This window comes from Caloenas nicobarica, chromosome 1 (assembly GCF_036013445.1).
Source record: "Caloenas nicobarica isolate bCalNic1 chromosome 1, bCalNic1.hap1, whole genome shotgun sequence".
Taxonomy (NCBI): domain Eukaryota; kingdom Metazoa; phylum Chordata; class Aves; order Columbiformes; family Columbidae; genus Caloenas; species Caloenas nicobarica.
In genome coordinates, this window is record NC_088245.1 from 216,234,407 (window position 1) to 216,252,236 (window position 17,830).

At 56.0% G+C, this 17,830-nt stretch overlaps 1 protein-coding gene across 2 annotated transcripts in view; it reads right to left on the reverse strand.

Moving 5' to 3' along the window:
• The window catches only part of DCHS1 (dachsous cadherin-related 1), a 55,923-nt gene that overhangs the window by 19,514 nt on the left and 18,579 nt on the right, over positions 1–17,830 (reverse strand). For both annotated transcript variants that reach the window (XM_065626810.1, XM_065626811.1), the window contains exons 3-9: positions 10,206–10,394; positions 9,564–9,795; positions 8,280–8,516; positions 6,878–7,897; positions 6,486–6,673; positions 1,096–1,192; positions 759–916 (exon numbers count right to left, since the gene is read on the reverse strand). In XM_065626810.1, the coding sequence (XP_065482882.1) occupies positions 759–916; positions 1,096–1,192; positions 6,486–6,673; positions 6,878–7,897; positions 8,280–8,516; positions 9,564–9,795; positions 10,206–10,394 (2,121 nt within the window). The remainder of the gene's footprint in view (positions 1–758; positions 917–1,095; positions 1,193–6,485; positions 6,674–6,877; positions 7,898–8,279; positions 8,517–9,563; positions 9,796–10,205; positions 10,395–17,830) is intronic.

The window sequence follows — 17,830 nt, forward strand, 5'->3', positions numbered from 1 at the left end:
CCCGAGGCTGGAACAGCTCTGCTGTGGGACAGGCTGAGAGAGCTGGGGGGTTCAGCTGGAGAAGAGAAGCTCCGGGGAGACCTTAGTGCGGCCTTTGCGGACTGAAGAGGGGCCGATGAGAAAGATGGGGACAGACTTTTGAGCAGGGCCTGTTGTGACAGGACAAAGGGTGATGGTTTTAAACTAAAGGAGGGAGATTCAGGCCGGACATGAGGAAGAAATTGTTGCTCCTGAGGGTGGTGAGAGCCTGGCCCAGGCTGCCCAGAGAGGTGGTGGCTGAACCATCCCTGGAGACGTCCCAGGCCAGGCTGGACGGGGCTCTGAGCAACCTGAGCTGGTGCAGATGTCCCTGCTCATGGCAGGGGGGCACTGGGGGAGCTGGGAAGGTCCTTCAACCCAAACCATTCTATGATCCTAACTAATGCCTCTGTGCAGGGAATCTCTGCAACAGCATATCTAGGACGGGGCTGACTGTTCAAGTCTGGAAAAGACAGAAGTGCCTACTATTAACGCTGTTGACCTCTTTACAAATGAGACCATGCACAGTGGCAGATGGACGCATCCTGTCCCATCCCAGGTTCTCCAAAGAGGTTTTAGGCTGGATCAACAGCTGAGCAAGGGCAGAGGGTGCCCTGGGATGAAGGTGGTGGAGGGTGAGAAGGAGGGGAGGAAGGCTTCCAAGTAGCTGGATGGTGACCTCCAAGAGGTGAGTGAGGGGTAGATGGTGCAGGGACAAGAGGAGCTGGAGTGCTGCATACCTGAACGCGAATGATGGCAGACGTACTGCGAGGCACCGCGCCCCGGTCACTGGCTGTCACGGTGAAGATGTACTCAGCACGATCAGACCGCCGTAGAACTGCGGCAGTCCGCAGCTCTCCAGTAGCCATGTGCAGCGTGAAACGCTCTGCCCAGGCTCCTGCAGACAGAAGGTGAAATGCTGTGGGGAGAGGCAGAGAGGAGGGAGCGCAGGGGCAGGTTGGGATGGAGGAGGGAGTGCGGTGTGGTGGGGTTTGGGCTGTGGGCACCCGTGTGCCCACAGGGATGATGGCTGCAAGCCAGAGAGCAGCATCCATTAATCAGTTCTGCAGCTCATACCTATCAGTGAGTAGGCGATGGTCCCGTTCTCACCCTCGTCAGGGTCCTTGGCCTGCAGGGAGGCGACTAGAAGTCCTGATGGCTTCTCTTCCAGCACCTGCAGCACAGCCCAGGGAGCAGCTGAGTGGTACAGGGCACCCTTCAGACTACCCCCACACGCCCCTGAGCATGGCACAGCATCTGCACCTTCCCTACACCAGCCCTGCACCTCACCCAAGGCACAGACCTCCCCGCAAGACCCACAGGCTGTGCCTGAGGCTGGACAACATGGAGAAGTCCACAGCAAAGCTGGCAAAGGGAATTTCTGCCTTGCCAGCTTTCCTCTCATCCTGCCCTGTCTAACAACCAGCTTAGCAGCACTGGAGTACGCTGCAGCAGTGAGCTGTGGGGTGGTGGGAGGACACTATTTCACCCATGTTACGTCCAAGGCCTCTGCAGCTAGGAAAATCCAGGGCTCCGTGACAGTCCTGGCTCTCTCTGCCCCCAAGAGATCCCTTCAGCTGCAAATGCAAAGGTGTGAGCACTGACAGGCTCAGGGGCCAGTCACGCTGGCAATGCAGGTGATTTGCTCAGGTCCCCCAGTCACCCTGGCAATGCGGGTGATTTGCTCACGTCCCCCCAGTCACCCTGGCAATGTGGGTGATTTGCTCACGTCCCCCCAGTCACCCTGGCAATGTGGGTGATTTGCTCAGGTCCCCCCAGTCACCCTGGCAATGCGGGTGATTTGCTCAGGTCCCCCAGTCACCCTGGCAATGCGGATGATTTGATTTGCTCAGGTCCCCCCAGTCACCCTGGCAATGTGGGTGATTTGCTCACGTCCCCCCAGTCACCCTGGCAATGTGGGTGATTTGCTCAGGTACCCCCAGTCACCCTGGCAATGCGGGTGATTTGCTCTGCTCAGGTCCCCCCAGTCACCCTGGCAATGCGGGTGATTTGCTCAGGTCCCCCAGTCACCCTGGCAATGCAGGTGATTTGATTTGCTCAGGTCCCACCAGCCAGCCCAGGGAGGTTTGCGAGCTCTGGAAATGCGGCTGGCAGTTATTCCTGGGCTTGGACACTCGGACTCTTAGGGCTTTTCCTTTCTATCTTTTGTTTCTAGTTGGCATTGCTGACCACATGTCTGTTGGCACTTAAGACCACCATCTAATGCCAGTGCATCACAGTACCATCAAGACATTAATTACACATGTGCTCAGCTAAGCCCGCATTCCGAGGTGAGTTACCAGCTCCCTGACAGAGACCACATGTAACAGCACTGCATGCAAGCGCCTTTCCCGGAGAGCTACAGAAATGGACACAACCCCATTCCTGCCCTGACCAGCTGGCAGTTTTCGGGAGCACCCTCAGCAGCCGCCCCGTGCCTGCTGCAGACCTGCCTCCCCCCCCGCAGCCTCTTGCGCCCACCCACACCTCAGTGCCGGGCAGGCTCCCCGCTCGGCACAGACCCCGCAGCCTCTGCCACTCCAGAAGACATCAAATTTGAGGTCACAGACCTCAAATTCACATCCTATCAGCACATCCCACAGCACAAATCACCCTCGCAGACCCAGCTGTGCTAGGTGATCTCTGTGTGGCAGCACTTCAATGCATTTATGAAAAAGATAACTGGAATCCGAGCAAGAATTGAAGGAGAGCGGCTGCAGGGCCCCGAGAGGAGGCGAGTGTTAACGCTGCTGCACAAGCTGCTGGCACCACGCTGGTGGCGCTGGGAGGGGAGACCAGAGGAGCTGGGCTTGTTTAGCCAGGCCAAGCCGTGATGTGACTGCACTCTGTAAACACTGCGGAGCGGGGAGGGAAATTCCAAGGACAGAGAAGAGCTATTTAAGCAAAAACACAATATTGGCACAAGAACAAATAAGTATAAAGTGGTCAGAAATTAGTTTAGGCTGGAAATGAAGAGATGGTTTCAAACTACCAGATCAAGGAATCTGGAACAGCATTTCACAGCAGTGATGGAGGCAGAAGACCTAAATATAGCTTGCCTGTTTATGAAAAGGAGTGTCTGGTGGACACCTCTGAGTGGGGCCACGCTTAGGAGGCCACTCTGAACCGCCCCCCCAGGCTGATCACCCTCATCCCTAATGGCCCTCAATCAGGACACAAGGGGCTCCTGCTTCGGTGCGTGGTCACGCTCCTCTTCCGCAAGGAACCAAACCCATCTGAGGAAAGCCGTGACTCAGCAGAGGAGTTAAACGAGCAGCATCCACACAGGCTCCACGTACAAATGCCATTCCAGATACATAAACAGAGGAATAAACAGCAATAGAAGTGGTCTTGCCTCTGCAAAAGCCTCAGCCTCAGTAAAACTGCCACCAAGCAGGCTTGTTCCAGGTCAGATGTCCACCCTCCAAGAAGGCTGCTGCAAATACCAGCTTGGCCCAAAGATCAGAAAGCCATCCCAGCCACTGGCATAGCTCTGACAGCAGCTGGCAGTGCATATACAGGGAAGATGCAAGAAACAGGGTACATATGGAATAATCCTCCTGTGAAACCTTCCCAGCTTCCAGCAGTCTGTGGCTAAGTCACTTCCTGAGCCACAGATCATATTTTTGTTCAACAGCCTTTGATGGATTTTTTTCTTTCCATGAATTCATCTAATTTTGAACCCATGCAACTTTTGGCAATGATTTCATGATTTAATTATGTTCTGCATGAAAAAGTACTGCCTTTGTTTATTTTAAACCTGCTGCCTGGTCATTTCTTATGAAGCTGCCTAGGTTTTGTATTGTGAAAAAAGAATTTTTCACAAAACTTCCAATTTCCCCAGGACTTTCTCTGTGCCATTCACTGCACACCTCTGTTATATTCCTGCAGTTTCTTCCATGCCAAAGAATGTTCAAGTATTTTCTTTCTGCATGGAAACCATTATCTACAGGAGATCACATTAACATCCTTTTCTGAACCTTTTCTAGCACTATTGCTTATTTAGTGGAATTGGGGCAGGGAGCGTGTGCAGAATTTGAGATGTAAGGTAACGATGTTTTCTTTCATTCTCTGCTCCTTTTCTAATAAAACTCAGCATTTGATTTGCCTTTTAGACTGCGGCTGAGGCCTGAGCTGACATCTTCACAAAACATTCATGGCAATGCCCCAGTCTTCTCCCTCAACTTCAGTAGCCAAGTCAGTGCCCGCCACCGTGTAAGCGAAATTCATATTGCTTTTTGCCATGTGTATCACCTTCCAGTTAGCAGCAGTGAATTTTGTCTCCCATCTTCTTTCCTAATTGAACAGTAAAACAAGGTCCTTCTACAGTTCTTCACAGGGACCCCTCATCTTTATTACTATAAATAGATCAGTAACATCAACAAACAATCACATCTTCTGGACGATATATGAAAATGCTAAATCACAAAGATACCAGCACCAGTTCCAGGCACCCACCAGTGACACCCCTGCTCTGTGAAAACAGACCACTTCTTCCTTCTCTCTGCTCCTTTTCCTAGTGATCGTTCCCTGGAGGATCCACTACTACAGCAGCTCCTGTGTGAACACACCTGGTGCTGCCACGTGTTACCAATGTGCTTGACAAGCTCGTCTTGCAGCCCTACAGCGGGAGATACCCCTTGAGCTGATGCGTAAAGCAGGGTGCTGATCTAGAAACCTCCCTCTGCTTTGCCTAATGAACATTGATAAGAACTCTTCACTGAGCAAGTCTGCAATAAATCAGTGAGCTTTGCATTTATCCTTCTGTTTCTACTTTTCCCTCCAAGCCTTTCTTCTACACCTCACTCGTGATTAACAGTGGCTTCTTCCTGTGCTTCCTCCTCCTCTACCAGTGTTTCTAGCAGGAGAGCTTCAAACCAAAGCGCTCAAATATTTGTTTAGTTCAAAACCCCCGTAGCATTCACCTGCCGCCAGGACTCCAGATCTGCCCCAGCCTTGCTCTGTCCCCTGAAGGCCACGTGTGCTTTTGTGGTACGTTTGTATGAGAAGAGACCTCCTAAGCTCTGTCAGGATACTTGTGGCATTTCATGCCCCCAGACTCCGGGATCACCTGCAGAGCCTGCTGTGCAAGCGTGTGGCAGGTGTCCCTGCGCAGGAGGCGGGACACAGCACACACGGAGTGCCAGCAATGCCATTTTGCAGAGCCTATTCAGCTGCAGTCTCAGCAATGCCATTTTGCAGAGCCTATTCAGCTGCAGTCTCAGCAATGCCACTGCTGGCTGGTCCCTGGCCTGCAGGAGTGACTCAAAAGCCAGAGCCTTGCTCGGAGAGAGGACAAGACTAACTTTGCCTTCCTCTGCCTCCACCAGGCCCTGAGAGATGCCTTCGCCCAGGCCAACACTTGCCAGACAGTTTCGCTAGCAGAAAGCACCAGCCGGACATGCAAGAAGAAGGCCGGCAAGGGACGGCTGCGACCTGGAACAGGAAGGTTAAAAGTAATGAACAGGGAAGGCCTGACTGGAGTTGCAGCATCCCCAGAGTCCTGTGCTGATGGCCACCCAGATGTGGCAGCGACCTGCCAGCACAGTCCTGCCTGCTCTGACCTGCCTCTGTGGTGTGCAGCTCAGGCACAACCTGCAACACAAAAAGGTGGCCATCGCCGTGATGTTTTAAACCTAGCACAGTGCAAGTGGCTTTGGGCACACTGCCTGAAGCAAAGCAACACACAGACCAAGCACATCCTTTCAGTTGCAGGTTCTCCCCACTCTGCAGAGGAGGAGAGGTCAGGGCCTCAGCTGCCCACCCTGCTCCGTTGCTGCCAGCACCACTTGGCCAGCTCCAGCCAGCCCTTGCCACATGTGCCACTCCGCAGGGGCCACCGCAGAGCAGATGCAGCTGGCTGGGATGGGGGTGGAGGGTAAGTCCTCACCCGCTTCTGTTGAGCAGCACAGACATAACTGGGTCTGCAGCACACTCAGTGCCCGGGTGGCCGCTGCCACCACACAGTGCTGAGAGGCAAAGCTGGGCTAAGTCCAGCTGGCAGTGCTTTCTTGACCTCTCAGAAAGCCCAGTGCCTATACCGAAAGTCCTGAGACCTAGAAGTTAATGGCACCGCGTGCCTCCCTGCTCACAGGTGTTTTACCCCTGGCTCTGCTGTCTCATTTTTAGGGCTCCCTGTCACCTTCCCTCCTTGCAGGCATGTGTGAGCCAAGAGCTCCTGCCTGCTGGTCAGCCCTATTGGTTTCAGAGCGCTCTGCAGTTCGCACTTGCTCTGTGCACAGGGGTGTCCGCATTTCCCAAGGACGTGCCTATCTTACCAGATCTTGATCAGATTCACCAGATTGCCCTGGCTGCTGCATGGATGCAACTTGTGCCTGCTTATCTCCCACCCTGAAACTCTCCTGGGTGCCCTTGCCCACTCCCTTTCCCCCTGCAGAACCACCTGCCCCCAAAGCCAGAGGCTATCACAGCCCTGCGTCACCAGGGCTCCAGCCTGCTACCCCTACCTGCACCGGCAGCTCCTGACCACTGGCCACGTGAAGGAAAGCAGGAGAGTTGTCATTCTCATCCAGCACAGTGACATAGATGGTTCCTGTGGCACTGCGGGGCGGTGCTCCCCCATCCTGCACGATCACCAAGAGCTGGTAGCTGGACTGCTGCTCCCGGTCCAGGCTATGCTTGGTGCTGAGCTCCCCTGTGAAGAAGAAGTCGGGACACAGCTCAGCCCAAAAACCTCTTTAGAGAAGAGCTTGTGCTCAGGTACGTTGCTGGGGAGCCCAGCACTGCAGGGGTAGGAAGATTAATATTCTGTTGTGGCACTGGCCTGGCCCGCATCACTTTTGATCTGCCCTGGGCTTTCCCCCCAGCCAGCCCCAGCCTAAGCCAGGAAGCCTCTCACCTGTCTGTGTGTGGATAAGGAAGTTGGGATCATGCTGGAGCAGGCGGTAGGTGAGCCGGCTGTTCTGCCCAGCATCCCGGTCACTTGCCATCACTCTCCCCACACTGCTACCAGGAGCCTGATTCTCAGGAACAGTGAAGAAATAACGCTCCTCACTCAGCCGCGGGCTGTTGTCGTTCTCGTCAGTGATGCTGATCCGTACAGTGCTGGTACCTGTTTTCCGGGCTTCCGCCCCTGCAGCGCTGCCTCCTGCCGAGGCCAGCACTGTGAGCACATACAGGTCCCGCGTCTCCCGGTCCAGTGCGCTTTTGACGTACAGCCAACCACTCTCGGGCATGATGCCAAAGCTGGCAGCATCCCCGTCTGCACGCAGGTGGTAGGTAAGGGTCACGGACTCTGCATCGCGCGCCAGGGCCCGCACCTGCAGGAAGTGGGTGGAGACAGGCACGCCTTCCCGCACCTCCACGCGGTAGGTGAGCGTGTCGAAGATGGGCCCGTTGTCGTGCTCAGCTTGCACGTGCACCAGCAGCGTGAACGTGGAGCTGAGCTGGGGAACGCCACTGTCTCGGGCCACAATGGCCAGCCTGTAGGCTGAGCTGGCTTCATACTGCAGGGCCGCAATCAGTCGCACTGCCCCCGACGAGCGCTCCACACTGAAGGTGCCGTCACCTCCTGACACCAGCTCAAAATTCACCTGACCATTGGCACCGCTGTCATGGTCCTCGGCCTGCAAAGAGTACACTGTAGTCCCAGGTTCTGTGGCCTCTGGCAGCAGAATTGAGTCAGAGGGGGCTGGGAACAGTGGCGCGTTGTCATTCACATCTGACACAGAGATTTTCACACGTGTGTTGCTATAGGCAGGAGGTGAACCACTTCGGGCCTGCACATCCAGAATGAGGATGGCCTGGGACTCATGATCAAGAGGCAGGCTGGTACGGAGCTGCCCCGAGGCAGAGTCGATGGAAAAGTAGCCATGAGGATCCCCCGAGGAGATGGAATAAAAGATGTCATCAGCATGACCTGTGGACAAGGAAATGGAGACAGGAAGAATGATTAGTGTACCTGGCTTCTCTTGTCAGACACCCTGCGGACAGCAGCAGCGCTGGGCAGCAGCGGCTGTGGCAGACGCTGGTCGGGTGGTGCACAGTAGCACTGTGTACACGTGCTTCTGTGCACAGATGCATATGCACAAGTGTGTGTGTACACACATCTGTAGGCACATGTTGTCAGAGCATGCACTGAATTGAGTGACAACGCATGGGTGCGCATTTGGATGCACACGCCTCTGTGCAGGTGTGAAGCTCCCAGAACAGGGTTGTTCTGTGAGGAAGCCTGGTACTGGACCTTCAGGATGATGCAGGGACAGGGGAAGTGACTGCATACAAAAGGGACAAGCCCGTACCTGGAGGGTTCTGGGCCCGGACAGCCCCCACACTGGCACCCTGCGGCATGTCCTCAGGCACTGTGAAGAAGTACTGAGCTTGCTCAAAGACAGGGGGAGAGACCGTGCCCTCCACGATGCTGATGTTCACCCGGGCATTTGGCTGTGCCTGCAGGCCCCCACCATCTTGTGCAGAGATCACCAGCTGCACCAAGGTGTTGGCTTTACCACTCAGGGACCATGAGAGGGAGATGACACCTAGGGAAGAAAGCAGTTCAGAGGTCACTATGCCTGCACCCCTGCTGTCACCTGGCATCAAGGGAAGAGGCCAAACCATAAGCTTGAAAAGAAAGACCAAAGGGGCAACAATGTGCGTTGCAGGAGGGAGCTCACCATGGAAGAACAGGAGTAGAGAACAACCCTCCTTGGAAAGTCTCTTCCAATCCTCCTTTCTCAACCTCAAGCCCAGTCCTGAGCTAAGCAGTGGTAAGGGATGGGGGAAATGACCCAGAGGGCAGGTCTTGGGAGGGGTAAAGGAGGGATACGGGCTTCCAGTGTGGTGAGGGTCACAACACAGAAGGTGGGATCCGGGCTGTTGGTGAGGCTCTTGGAGGAAATGTAGAACTGAAGAGCTATCCTTGACAAGCTCCACAAAGGAGGCGGCCCGCGTTAGGATGGCTGTTAGGTCTGTCTCATCCCAGTCACGTTCTGGGAACTTGGGAACCACTGTGGAGAGACACTGATGCCCGTGCTGAGCACAGGACACCTTCCTGTCCTGCCGAGAGCCCCTGGCACCACATGCTCACCCACTCACCTCCCCAGCAGAAACTGCTCTGGCCTTGGTGGCCAAAGCAAGGCAGACCAGATGCAGCCAATGAGAAAGGTGAGTGCGACAGAGAGTTATAGGGAAGGAGAATAAACTGAGCAGGGGAGAAAAGGGAACTGGGCAGAGACAAGAAACTAAGCAGGATACGGCCTGATGGGGCAAAGCAAGCAGCACGCAGGAGGAAAGGTGCAGTGAGTCAGGGATGGGGAATGAGGGAGAGGAAGGAAGATGGGACAAATAAATGAGGAATAGAGCAGGGTGCAGAAACAAGAGGTCAAAGACTGAGACTGGAAAGGGGCTACCAGAGGCTCAAGGTGCTGAGACAGGGAAGATGCAGCAGGGAGAGGTACGGATGTATTCTGGTGGCAGACTGCACTGCTGAGATGCCCAAGCAGTGACCTTCAGGCTGGCTTCTACCCCTGCCCACATCCCACTGCTCTGATTGCTGCCTTCTCTGGCTGTCCCGAGCTCTCTCTCACCTGTATCCTTGTTGAGGGAGAAGAGAGGGGGTGAGTTTCCCAGGACAATGCGGTAGGTCACTTTTCCGTGCAGCCCCTCATCCTTGTCGTGGGCAGTAACACGCAGCACAGCTGTACCTGGCATGCTCTGTGTGCTGATGCTGGCAGCATACTCCAACGGGTAAAACACTGGCCGGTTGTCATTTATGTCTTCCAGGAAAACCTTCACATACACCATGGAGTTCAGGCCACCCTGTGGAAGGACCAGATCAGAGATGGTGCAAAGAACAGGGGAAAGGACAACAGTATCTCTATAGTATTAGTGATAGGACAAGAGGAAATGGCCTCAAGTTGTGACAGGGGAGGTTTAAATTGGATATTAGGAAAAAATTATTCGCGGAAAGGGTTGTCAGGCATTGGAACAGGCTGCCCAGGGCAGTGGTGGAGTCACCATCCCTGGAGGCATTTAAAAGGCATTTAGACGAGGTTCTCAGGGACATGGGTTAGTGCTGGAGTTGGGTTATGCTGGGACTCGATGATCCTGAGGGTCTCTTCCAGCCAAAATGATTCTATGATTGTATCTCCTGCGCAGTGCTGACTCAGCAGCACTGCATCCCTGCAGCCTCTCCAGCACTGCATCCCTGCAGCCTCTCCAGCACTCACCCCATCGACAGCAGTGATGGTGAAATCATAGGCAGATGTGCCCTCATCACGATCCAGAGGCTGCACAGTGCACAGCTGCCCCGTGTGCTTGTCGATGCTGAACTGCGTGGGGACAACACTGACGATGCCAGAACCAATGGAGTAGGAAAGGGAGCCAAACGTGCCGCTGTCTGCATCTGTGGCTGTCACCTGGATGAGGGAAGACACTACATAAGCAGGGCGAGCATCACAAGAGCACCAGCCAGACCCAGCCCATCACCACCTCCACAACCCAGTGCTGTCCTCTGTCCTCCCTCCTTGCACCCCTGGGGCAACACCCGTGACCCACGTCAACAGGCTGGACTTAGCAAAGGAAAAAGCCACATGGAGAGGGGGTGCAGAAAGGCCAAGCCTCGCACCGATGCCAAGGATCTAGCAGCCAAGCATCCCCATGGCATCCAGCTTGACCGGCCAGCCCGGGACAACCCATGCTGTCACAGCAGCTGCCCCTGGCCCTCTGCTCCTTCTTTTCTGCAAAGACACTTAAGATGAGAAGAAAAACAGCCCCCTTTTCACCACGAACCTGGCTCTGTCCTGCTCTCAGAGCTCTGTGCCCAGTAGCCCTGGGCTCTGAGGATGACTGAGGGTGGCGTTGCCCAGAGACAGCCAGGCCCGCATGAATTGCACTAGCAGCTACAGACACAGCAGGAGGATTAAAACTGCTCCCTGCTCGCAAGGCCCCAGCTCCTCCTTGGGCTCCTTGCAGAGCTCAGGTCAGCAGAAAACAGCTCCTTCCCCCTGGCCGCAGCATCACTGCCCATGGCTCATCCACCAGCTGGGAGCTCTGCACGGAGAACAAAGCTGGAGCACGGAGCCAGGAGGGAGGCAGCTGGGCCAGGCCCGGGTGAAGTGGAGTTCAGGCCTCGTCAGCCACAGCTCCTCCCAGCAGCAGCGCTGGGGCCTCGGCTCCCGTGAGCGAGGAGCACAGGAACGCTGCACGCGCGCCAAGGAAAGGGCCCAGCTGGGGGCTGCAAACAGCTCTTTCCTTCGGGCAGGGCCCCTAACCTGAACCACTCACCCCGTCGTCAGAGATGGAGGAACAACAAGAGAGAGCGCAGAGAACGGCTGCGTCAGGGAGAAAAGAATAAATCAGGTAGCGGTGGGACCTCCCTCTCTCCGCACCATGTGCTCTGCACCCCAGGGAGGGCAGGCAGCACCCGAGAGCCCCGGATGGTCCTGCGGCCCCCAGGGAGGGCAGGCAGCACCCGAGAGCCCCGGATGGTCCTGCGGCCCCCAGGGAGGGCAGGCAGCACCCGAGAGCCCCCGGATGGTCCTGCGGCCCCCAGGGAGGGCAGGCAGCACCCGAGAGCCCCGGATGGTCCTGCCGCCCCCAGGGAGGGCAGGCAGCACCCGCAGCACCCGCAACACACCCTCACCAGCCATCCTGCCCCACCGTCCGTGCTGTGGGGGGAAGCCCGAGGGGAGAAGCTGAGAGCACATCTGCAATGAGCACCGTGCTCCTGTACAGAGAATCTGCTCCTCAACCCTGCAGCAGCTGCCAGAAGCAGCGCCATGAAACAGGATCCCCCTTCCCTGCTCCAGCTGCAGAGCGCTCAGAGCCACAGGTGCCATGACAGCAGCCTGGCCAGGAAGCTCTTTGGGAAATTGAACCCACCTGCCTCTCCCCTGAGTTCACATCCTCCCTCCCTCCTGCCCCAGCTCCCTTCGCTGTGGAACTGGTCATTTCAGAGTATAAATCTGACCTCACTGACATCGCTGAAACCTGTACTCAGGTTACCTGTGTTCTGGCTCCGTGTTGGATATTATTACTGGGTAACAGCCCTGTGCCAATACACTAGAGTTGTGTGCTATGTCTGGCTTTTAGCTGGTAGCGTTCGCTACGGCTGCAGATTGAAATGCATCTGATACTGGTATGCTACCACAGTGACTGGAACAGGCACTATGTGGCAAATTAACAACTTGTTTCCTTCAAAATGGACTGCTTGTCACTCTGAAAGTGCTCTAAAATGCATGTCAGCTGCTTTAATACACTGTACAGCAACAAGCCCTGCAGCAGAGTGAGATATTTTCTTTAGGCTCCTCAGGCCAAGGGCTCTGGTGCTTATAGGACAGCCTCACTTCCCCACCTTAACCATCCTCTGATGGCAGCTGTACTAAGAAAGATACCCACAGGGGATGCTATCTGGAAATCCAGCTTTCTGCCGCAGGAGCTGGGTCAGATTTTGGGAACAGGGGAGAAACAGATGAGCTCTCACTATTATGCAGCACAGCACCATCTCGCTGGTTGCTCCCTATGCTCAGAGGCATCTCCCTGCAAGACTGCTTCATGGGGCCGGCAGGCTGGCACCAGAGGCAAACCCGGCTGTAGGGCCAGGGCAAGGCATCCTCAGAGAGGTTCCCCGTTCACATATCTGGTGCTCCACCTCCCCACCCTGCTACGGGACTGCCTGTGAACCAACGGTCTAACACAAATCCTGCCTGTACAAGCCCACGCAGGGTCCAAGGGAGGTCATGTCACTGCTACACCAGCACCGGCGCAACCACTGCTGGAGACTTGTGTGTGGTCCTGGTGTCATTGGAGGGGTGGTGCTAAACTGGTGCCCAGAGAAAAGCCACAGGAACAACAAAACGCTTGAAGGAGCAGTGACCTGTGTTAGCTCAGTGCGGGGCAGCTGCACAGCTTAGTGTCTCTGCCACCGCGTGGAGACGCAGTGGGGCTGTGGCACCCCCAGCCAAGCCCTCCTGCCCGCAGGCAGTGCCTGCAGACACCCCGTGCGCTCCGCGCGACGGGGCTGGCCAACGGCGTCCAGCGCTCGGCAGTGCCTGGCGCACACCCCGACGGCAGCACGGACCCCGGACGTGGTTGGGGCGATGCCTCCTGGGGAGGGTTTGATCAGCCACGAGGTGTGGCAGACACCTCTGTCCAGCTGGCACGTGTGGCCCGGACCCACAGCTGCAGACCACAGAGCACACACAGTCTGGGACGTGGTGCACATTTTTAGCTGTGAGGGTAACTAACCACCAAAAGGACTCATCAAGGCCTGTGGTGAATTCACCACTCCTGGAAATTTTAAAACCGAGTCTGGATATTTTTCTAGGAACTTTGCTAGAAGCCAAAGCAGGGCAGCCCCAGGCTCTGTACCTAGTGCCCATCCCAAATCTTGGATCAACAGCTGTTTTTACTGTAGCTTACTTGTGAGGCTCCTGATGTTTGCCTGAGAAGTAAGAGGGAAATGGGGTCAAGCTGTCTACGGAGCAGCCCAGGAAACAATTCGGGGCTGTGTAAGGCCTGCTGCTTGAATTCGTGGGAGTAGAGAGTCCGAGCTCTGAGCCTGAGTGGAGCTCCTACAGCACCCTCACCTCTGCCTTCTTTGAACACCCCACAGGGCCAAGGCTGGCTGTTCCCAGGAGGAGCTATTTGAGAGGAGAAGGAAGAGAAGGAGAAGGCTGCAGCTGGGAATAAAACACTTGCATGAGCTTGCACGGTCAGCATGCAGATATGAGACGTGGACAAAGCTGCAGGGTCACCTCATCTGCACAGGACACCTGCGCAAGCTTGCAGGATCACCACAGATAGACCAGGCACAATGTTTAGAGGTGAAGTGCATGCTGTGTTTCTGCCCAAGACTACAGCATGTGCAGCTGCAACCCCACATATCAAGAACAGAGACGTCCACAAAGTACAAGTGCAGTGAGACTTCCCACATTTGGTGAAAATGTTCTGTGCCATGTTGTCAGACAGCAGCGATGCCAGCGCCCTGTACTCTCCCCATGCTGGGACTCCAGAGGGTGCTCCACGAGGCAGGGAGTGTGGTGACCCTGCAGCTTTGACATCAAGACTCCGGATGTTCCCATTCACAGACCCAGCCAGACCAGCAGTGAGAAGGAAGACATGGTGAATTGTTTCTACCGTTCATTACATCCTCTGTTGAAGACCTACTCCTAATCACTGCTATTACCCCTGAGTCTGATTCTTCCCTTGTAAGACCAAGGTTGTGCACAGAAACCTCCTCTGTATTGGTATTGCCAGGTGGACCAGGCAACCCATCCCCTTCCTGGATAAACCAGCTGCAGAGCCAGAGAGTTTTCTGGCCTGTAACCTTCCTGTTCTATCTTGTAGGACCCCGTTCTCCAAAGGGAAATCCTTTGCCATCAGGAGGTTACGGCTGCACTAATGCATCCTGCTATTGCGTAAGGGTTGTGTTTCTGACAGCAGTCAGATCTTGGTCTTGAAGAGAAAGGGAGGCTGAGACTCAGGGTCCTGCAGAGCATCCTGCCCAAGTGCAGAATGAGGCCAAGGTTTCTGAGCAGCACAGGGCCGGTGCTCCTGCCTGCTTTTTGGCCTTGTTAAGATGGCCTTGGCTGCGAGCACGGGATTTCTCTGGAACCCGCTGCAGCCGTGCACGGCACACGGAGCGTTACTCTCCCTCCATGCCTCGTCCTCTCATTCTGCCTACAGCATGCTCCTGGGATAGCCCAGCCTTCAGCCGGCCTCTCACAGAGCGCACTCCTCCCGGGGCAGCACTGGTGACCGCAGCACCGCACGCTGTGCCAGCCGCGGCCAGACCCAGCCCGCAACGGGCCACCGCAGCGGTCCCACGGCAGAGCCGCCCCTACCTGCCTCCTGTGCCTCGCGCAGCTCCATCGTGTCCCAGCCACACACGAATGCTCACATGGGCACTAGGACTGGTGTCCTGGGTCTCACAATGAATTTCCATTTCCCAGACCAACCAGGGGTGACACACAGCTGGATCTGCTGTTTACTAGCAAGGGAGAACTGACCGAGCATGTGATAATCAGCGGTAGCCTAGGCTGTAGTGACCATGAAGTAGCAGTGTTCAGGAGCCTAAAGAGAGTGAGGAAGGACAGTACCAGAGTACAGGCCCTGGACTTCAAGACTTCAGCTTGTACAGGGAGCTGTTAGGTGGGAGGGATCCCACGGGAGGCAGATCTGAAGGCCGAGGGAGCTCAGGAAAGCTGGCAAGCCTTCAGGACAGCAAACCCCAGGCACAGGAGCAGCCCACCCAGTACTCAGCAAAACAAGGAGACGTGTTAGCAGGTGGCCTTGGCTAAGCAGGGACCCAGGGAGGTTGTGGATTCTCCTTCTCTGGAGACATTCAAAACCCGCCTGGACGCCTTCCTGTGTAACCTCACCTGCCCTGGCAGGGGGATTGGACTGGATGAGCTTTCGAGGTCCCTTCCAATCCCTAACATTCTGTGATTCTGTGATTCTGTGATTCTTAGGGCTAAGCTGCAATGCAAAAAGGCAGCATATGGGAGGTGGATGCAGAGGCAAGCTACAAAGGAGGGATTTATTAACATTGCCCAGGCGTGTAGGGATGGTGTCAGGAAAATCAAAGTTCTAGTGGGGTTGAGACTCACAAGGAAAACTGAGGCTGCTAAGAAGACCTTCTACCGCTACATTGGCAGTAAAAGGCTGAATAAAGGCCCATTTCTGAATGCGGTGGGTGATTTAGTGGCAGCACACACAGACGTGACTGGGACACTCAATGCCTCCTTTACCTCAGCCCTCACCAACAAGGTCTCCCAGGCCTCCATGCTTTTCGAAAGGGTTCAGAGAGTTACGAGACAGGGACGAAGACCGAGTCAGGATTTCTTCAGTGAACTTGATCAGTAGAAATCCATGGGATCTCGCAGGCTGCATCAATAGATGCTGACAGAAACGGACTTGCAGGGCTGCTCTTTTAAATGTGGTGGAGATCAGGGGAGATCCCTGACAACTGGAGGAAAGCAAATATTGCACCCCACCTTTAAAAAAGGCCAGAAGGATGATCTGAGGACCTACAGTCTTGGCAGCCACGCTTCGGTCCCTGGGATAATCATGGAGTAAGTCCTCCTGGAGCACGTTTTTAGCCACATGGAGGAGCCTGGGAGGGGAACAGCACGGATTGACCGTCCTGTCTGCTTTCTGCGATGCAATGACGGGATCTGTGGCTGCAGGGATGACAGCTGTGGATGACAATCGCCCTGACTTTATGAAGCATTTTGGCATCTTTTCCCACTGTCCTCATATCCAAGGCAGGATGTTACGGTTTGGAGGGCTGGACCAGTGGGTGGGTCACAAACCCGTTGGAGGGTTGGGCTCAGAGCGCGGTGGATCACCAGCTATTCTGCCTGCAGGTGGGTGACAAGTGGAGCACCACAGGGACCAGCCTGGGGACCTCTCCTGCTGAACATCTTCAGCAATGACCCTCACTCTGTGCAGGCATAGAGCGCTCGCTCGTCAGGATGACAAATGGCCCCGGCCTGGGGAGGGGGATGCAGCTGACACACACAAGGGCACCCGAGGGCCTTGGGCAGGCGGGAGGAGCGGGCTGACAGGGACCACATGAACCTCAGCAAGGACAAATGCCAAGCGCTGCCCTGGGAAGAAGAGCCCCCCTGCGCCACCACACACCGGGACGGCCAGGCTGGGGATCAGCTGCGGGGAAAACGTCCTGGGGTAGGGCTGGGCGGCGAGCGGCACACGAGCGCCAGTGACCCCGCAGGCAGGAGCGCCCAGCAGCCCCTGGGGTGCAAGCAGGGGCACAGCCCGGAGCTGGAGGGCAGGGATCGTCCTCCTCTCTCCTCAACCCTTGGTAAACCACATCTAGACACCGGATTGACTTTTGGGCCCCCAGGATGGGAAAGACCTCGACAAACTGCGGCGAGTTCGGGCGAATCCACGGAGCTGGTCGGGGCTGGAGCAGCTGCCCCGCGAGGAGCTGCACGGGGCCCGGGGCTGCTCGGCCTGCGGGGAGGAGGCTGCAGAACCAGCAGCGAGCTGCCAGCACCCGGGGGGCTCGTCAAGGGAACAGAGCCAGGCTCTGCACAGCGGTGCACGGCACGAGAACAAGAGCCCACCGGGGTGGGTTGAAACGAGAACTTCAGGCTGGACACCGGGGAAAGTTTTTTCCCTGCGAGGCCCACCCAGTATCGGAGCAGGTTGCCGATCCCTGGAGGTTTTCAGGATGCTACTGGATGAGCTGTGAGCAGCCTGGTCTGACCCGACAGCTGCCCCTGCTTCGAGCAGGAGGTTGGACCAGAGACTTCCCAAGGTCTCTGCGGTCTGAATTACCCCCCGACACAGCCATCCAGCTCTTGCACCCTTTCCCTAGCACAGGCTCCTGGACGCTGGTAAAGCAGCTTCCTCTGCTCTACCCAACTCTGCTCTGCTGCGCCAGAGCTGCCCTTTGGCTCCTTGTCCAGCACTCAGTGTAACCTGTGCTATACGACCCCTTCTGAACTGTAGGGTCCCTGTCTCACGACTCACAGCAGCCCCGGATTTGCTGCAGCAAATCCAGCCAGTCCCAGCAACAGATGCTCCCTCTCCTCCCAGTCACACCCAGGCTAGTTCCCAATTCTTCCTCTGGACCCACGCACTCCTTTCCTGCGCCCATGGGGCCAGGCAAATGCCAGGCACTTGGGAGGGCTCCAGCACCATGGTCCCCAAATCCCTGTTCACCTTACAGGCAGAGGGCGGCAGGACCAGCTGGCTTTTCCTCACCTACCTGTGTCCCTACAAGAAGGCAGGAGCCTCACACCAAGCCCAAGGCTTACAGCACCCTAGCACCCCTCCACATGCATATACCACCATCTATATCGTTCTGCAGCCCCCCCACTTC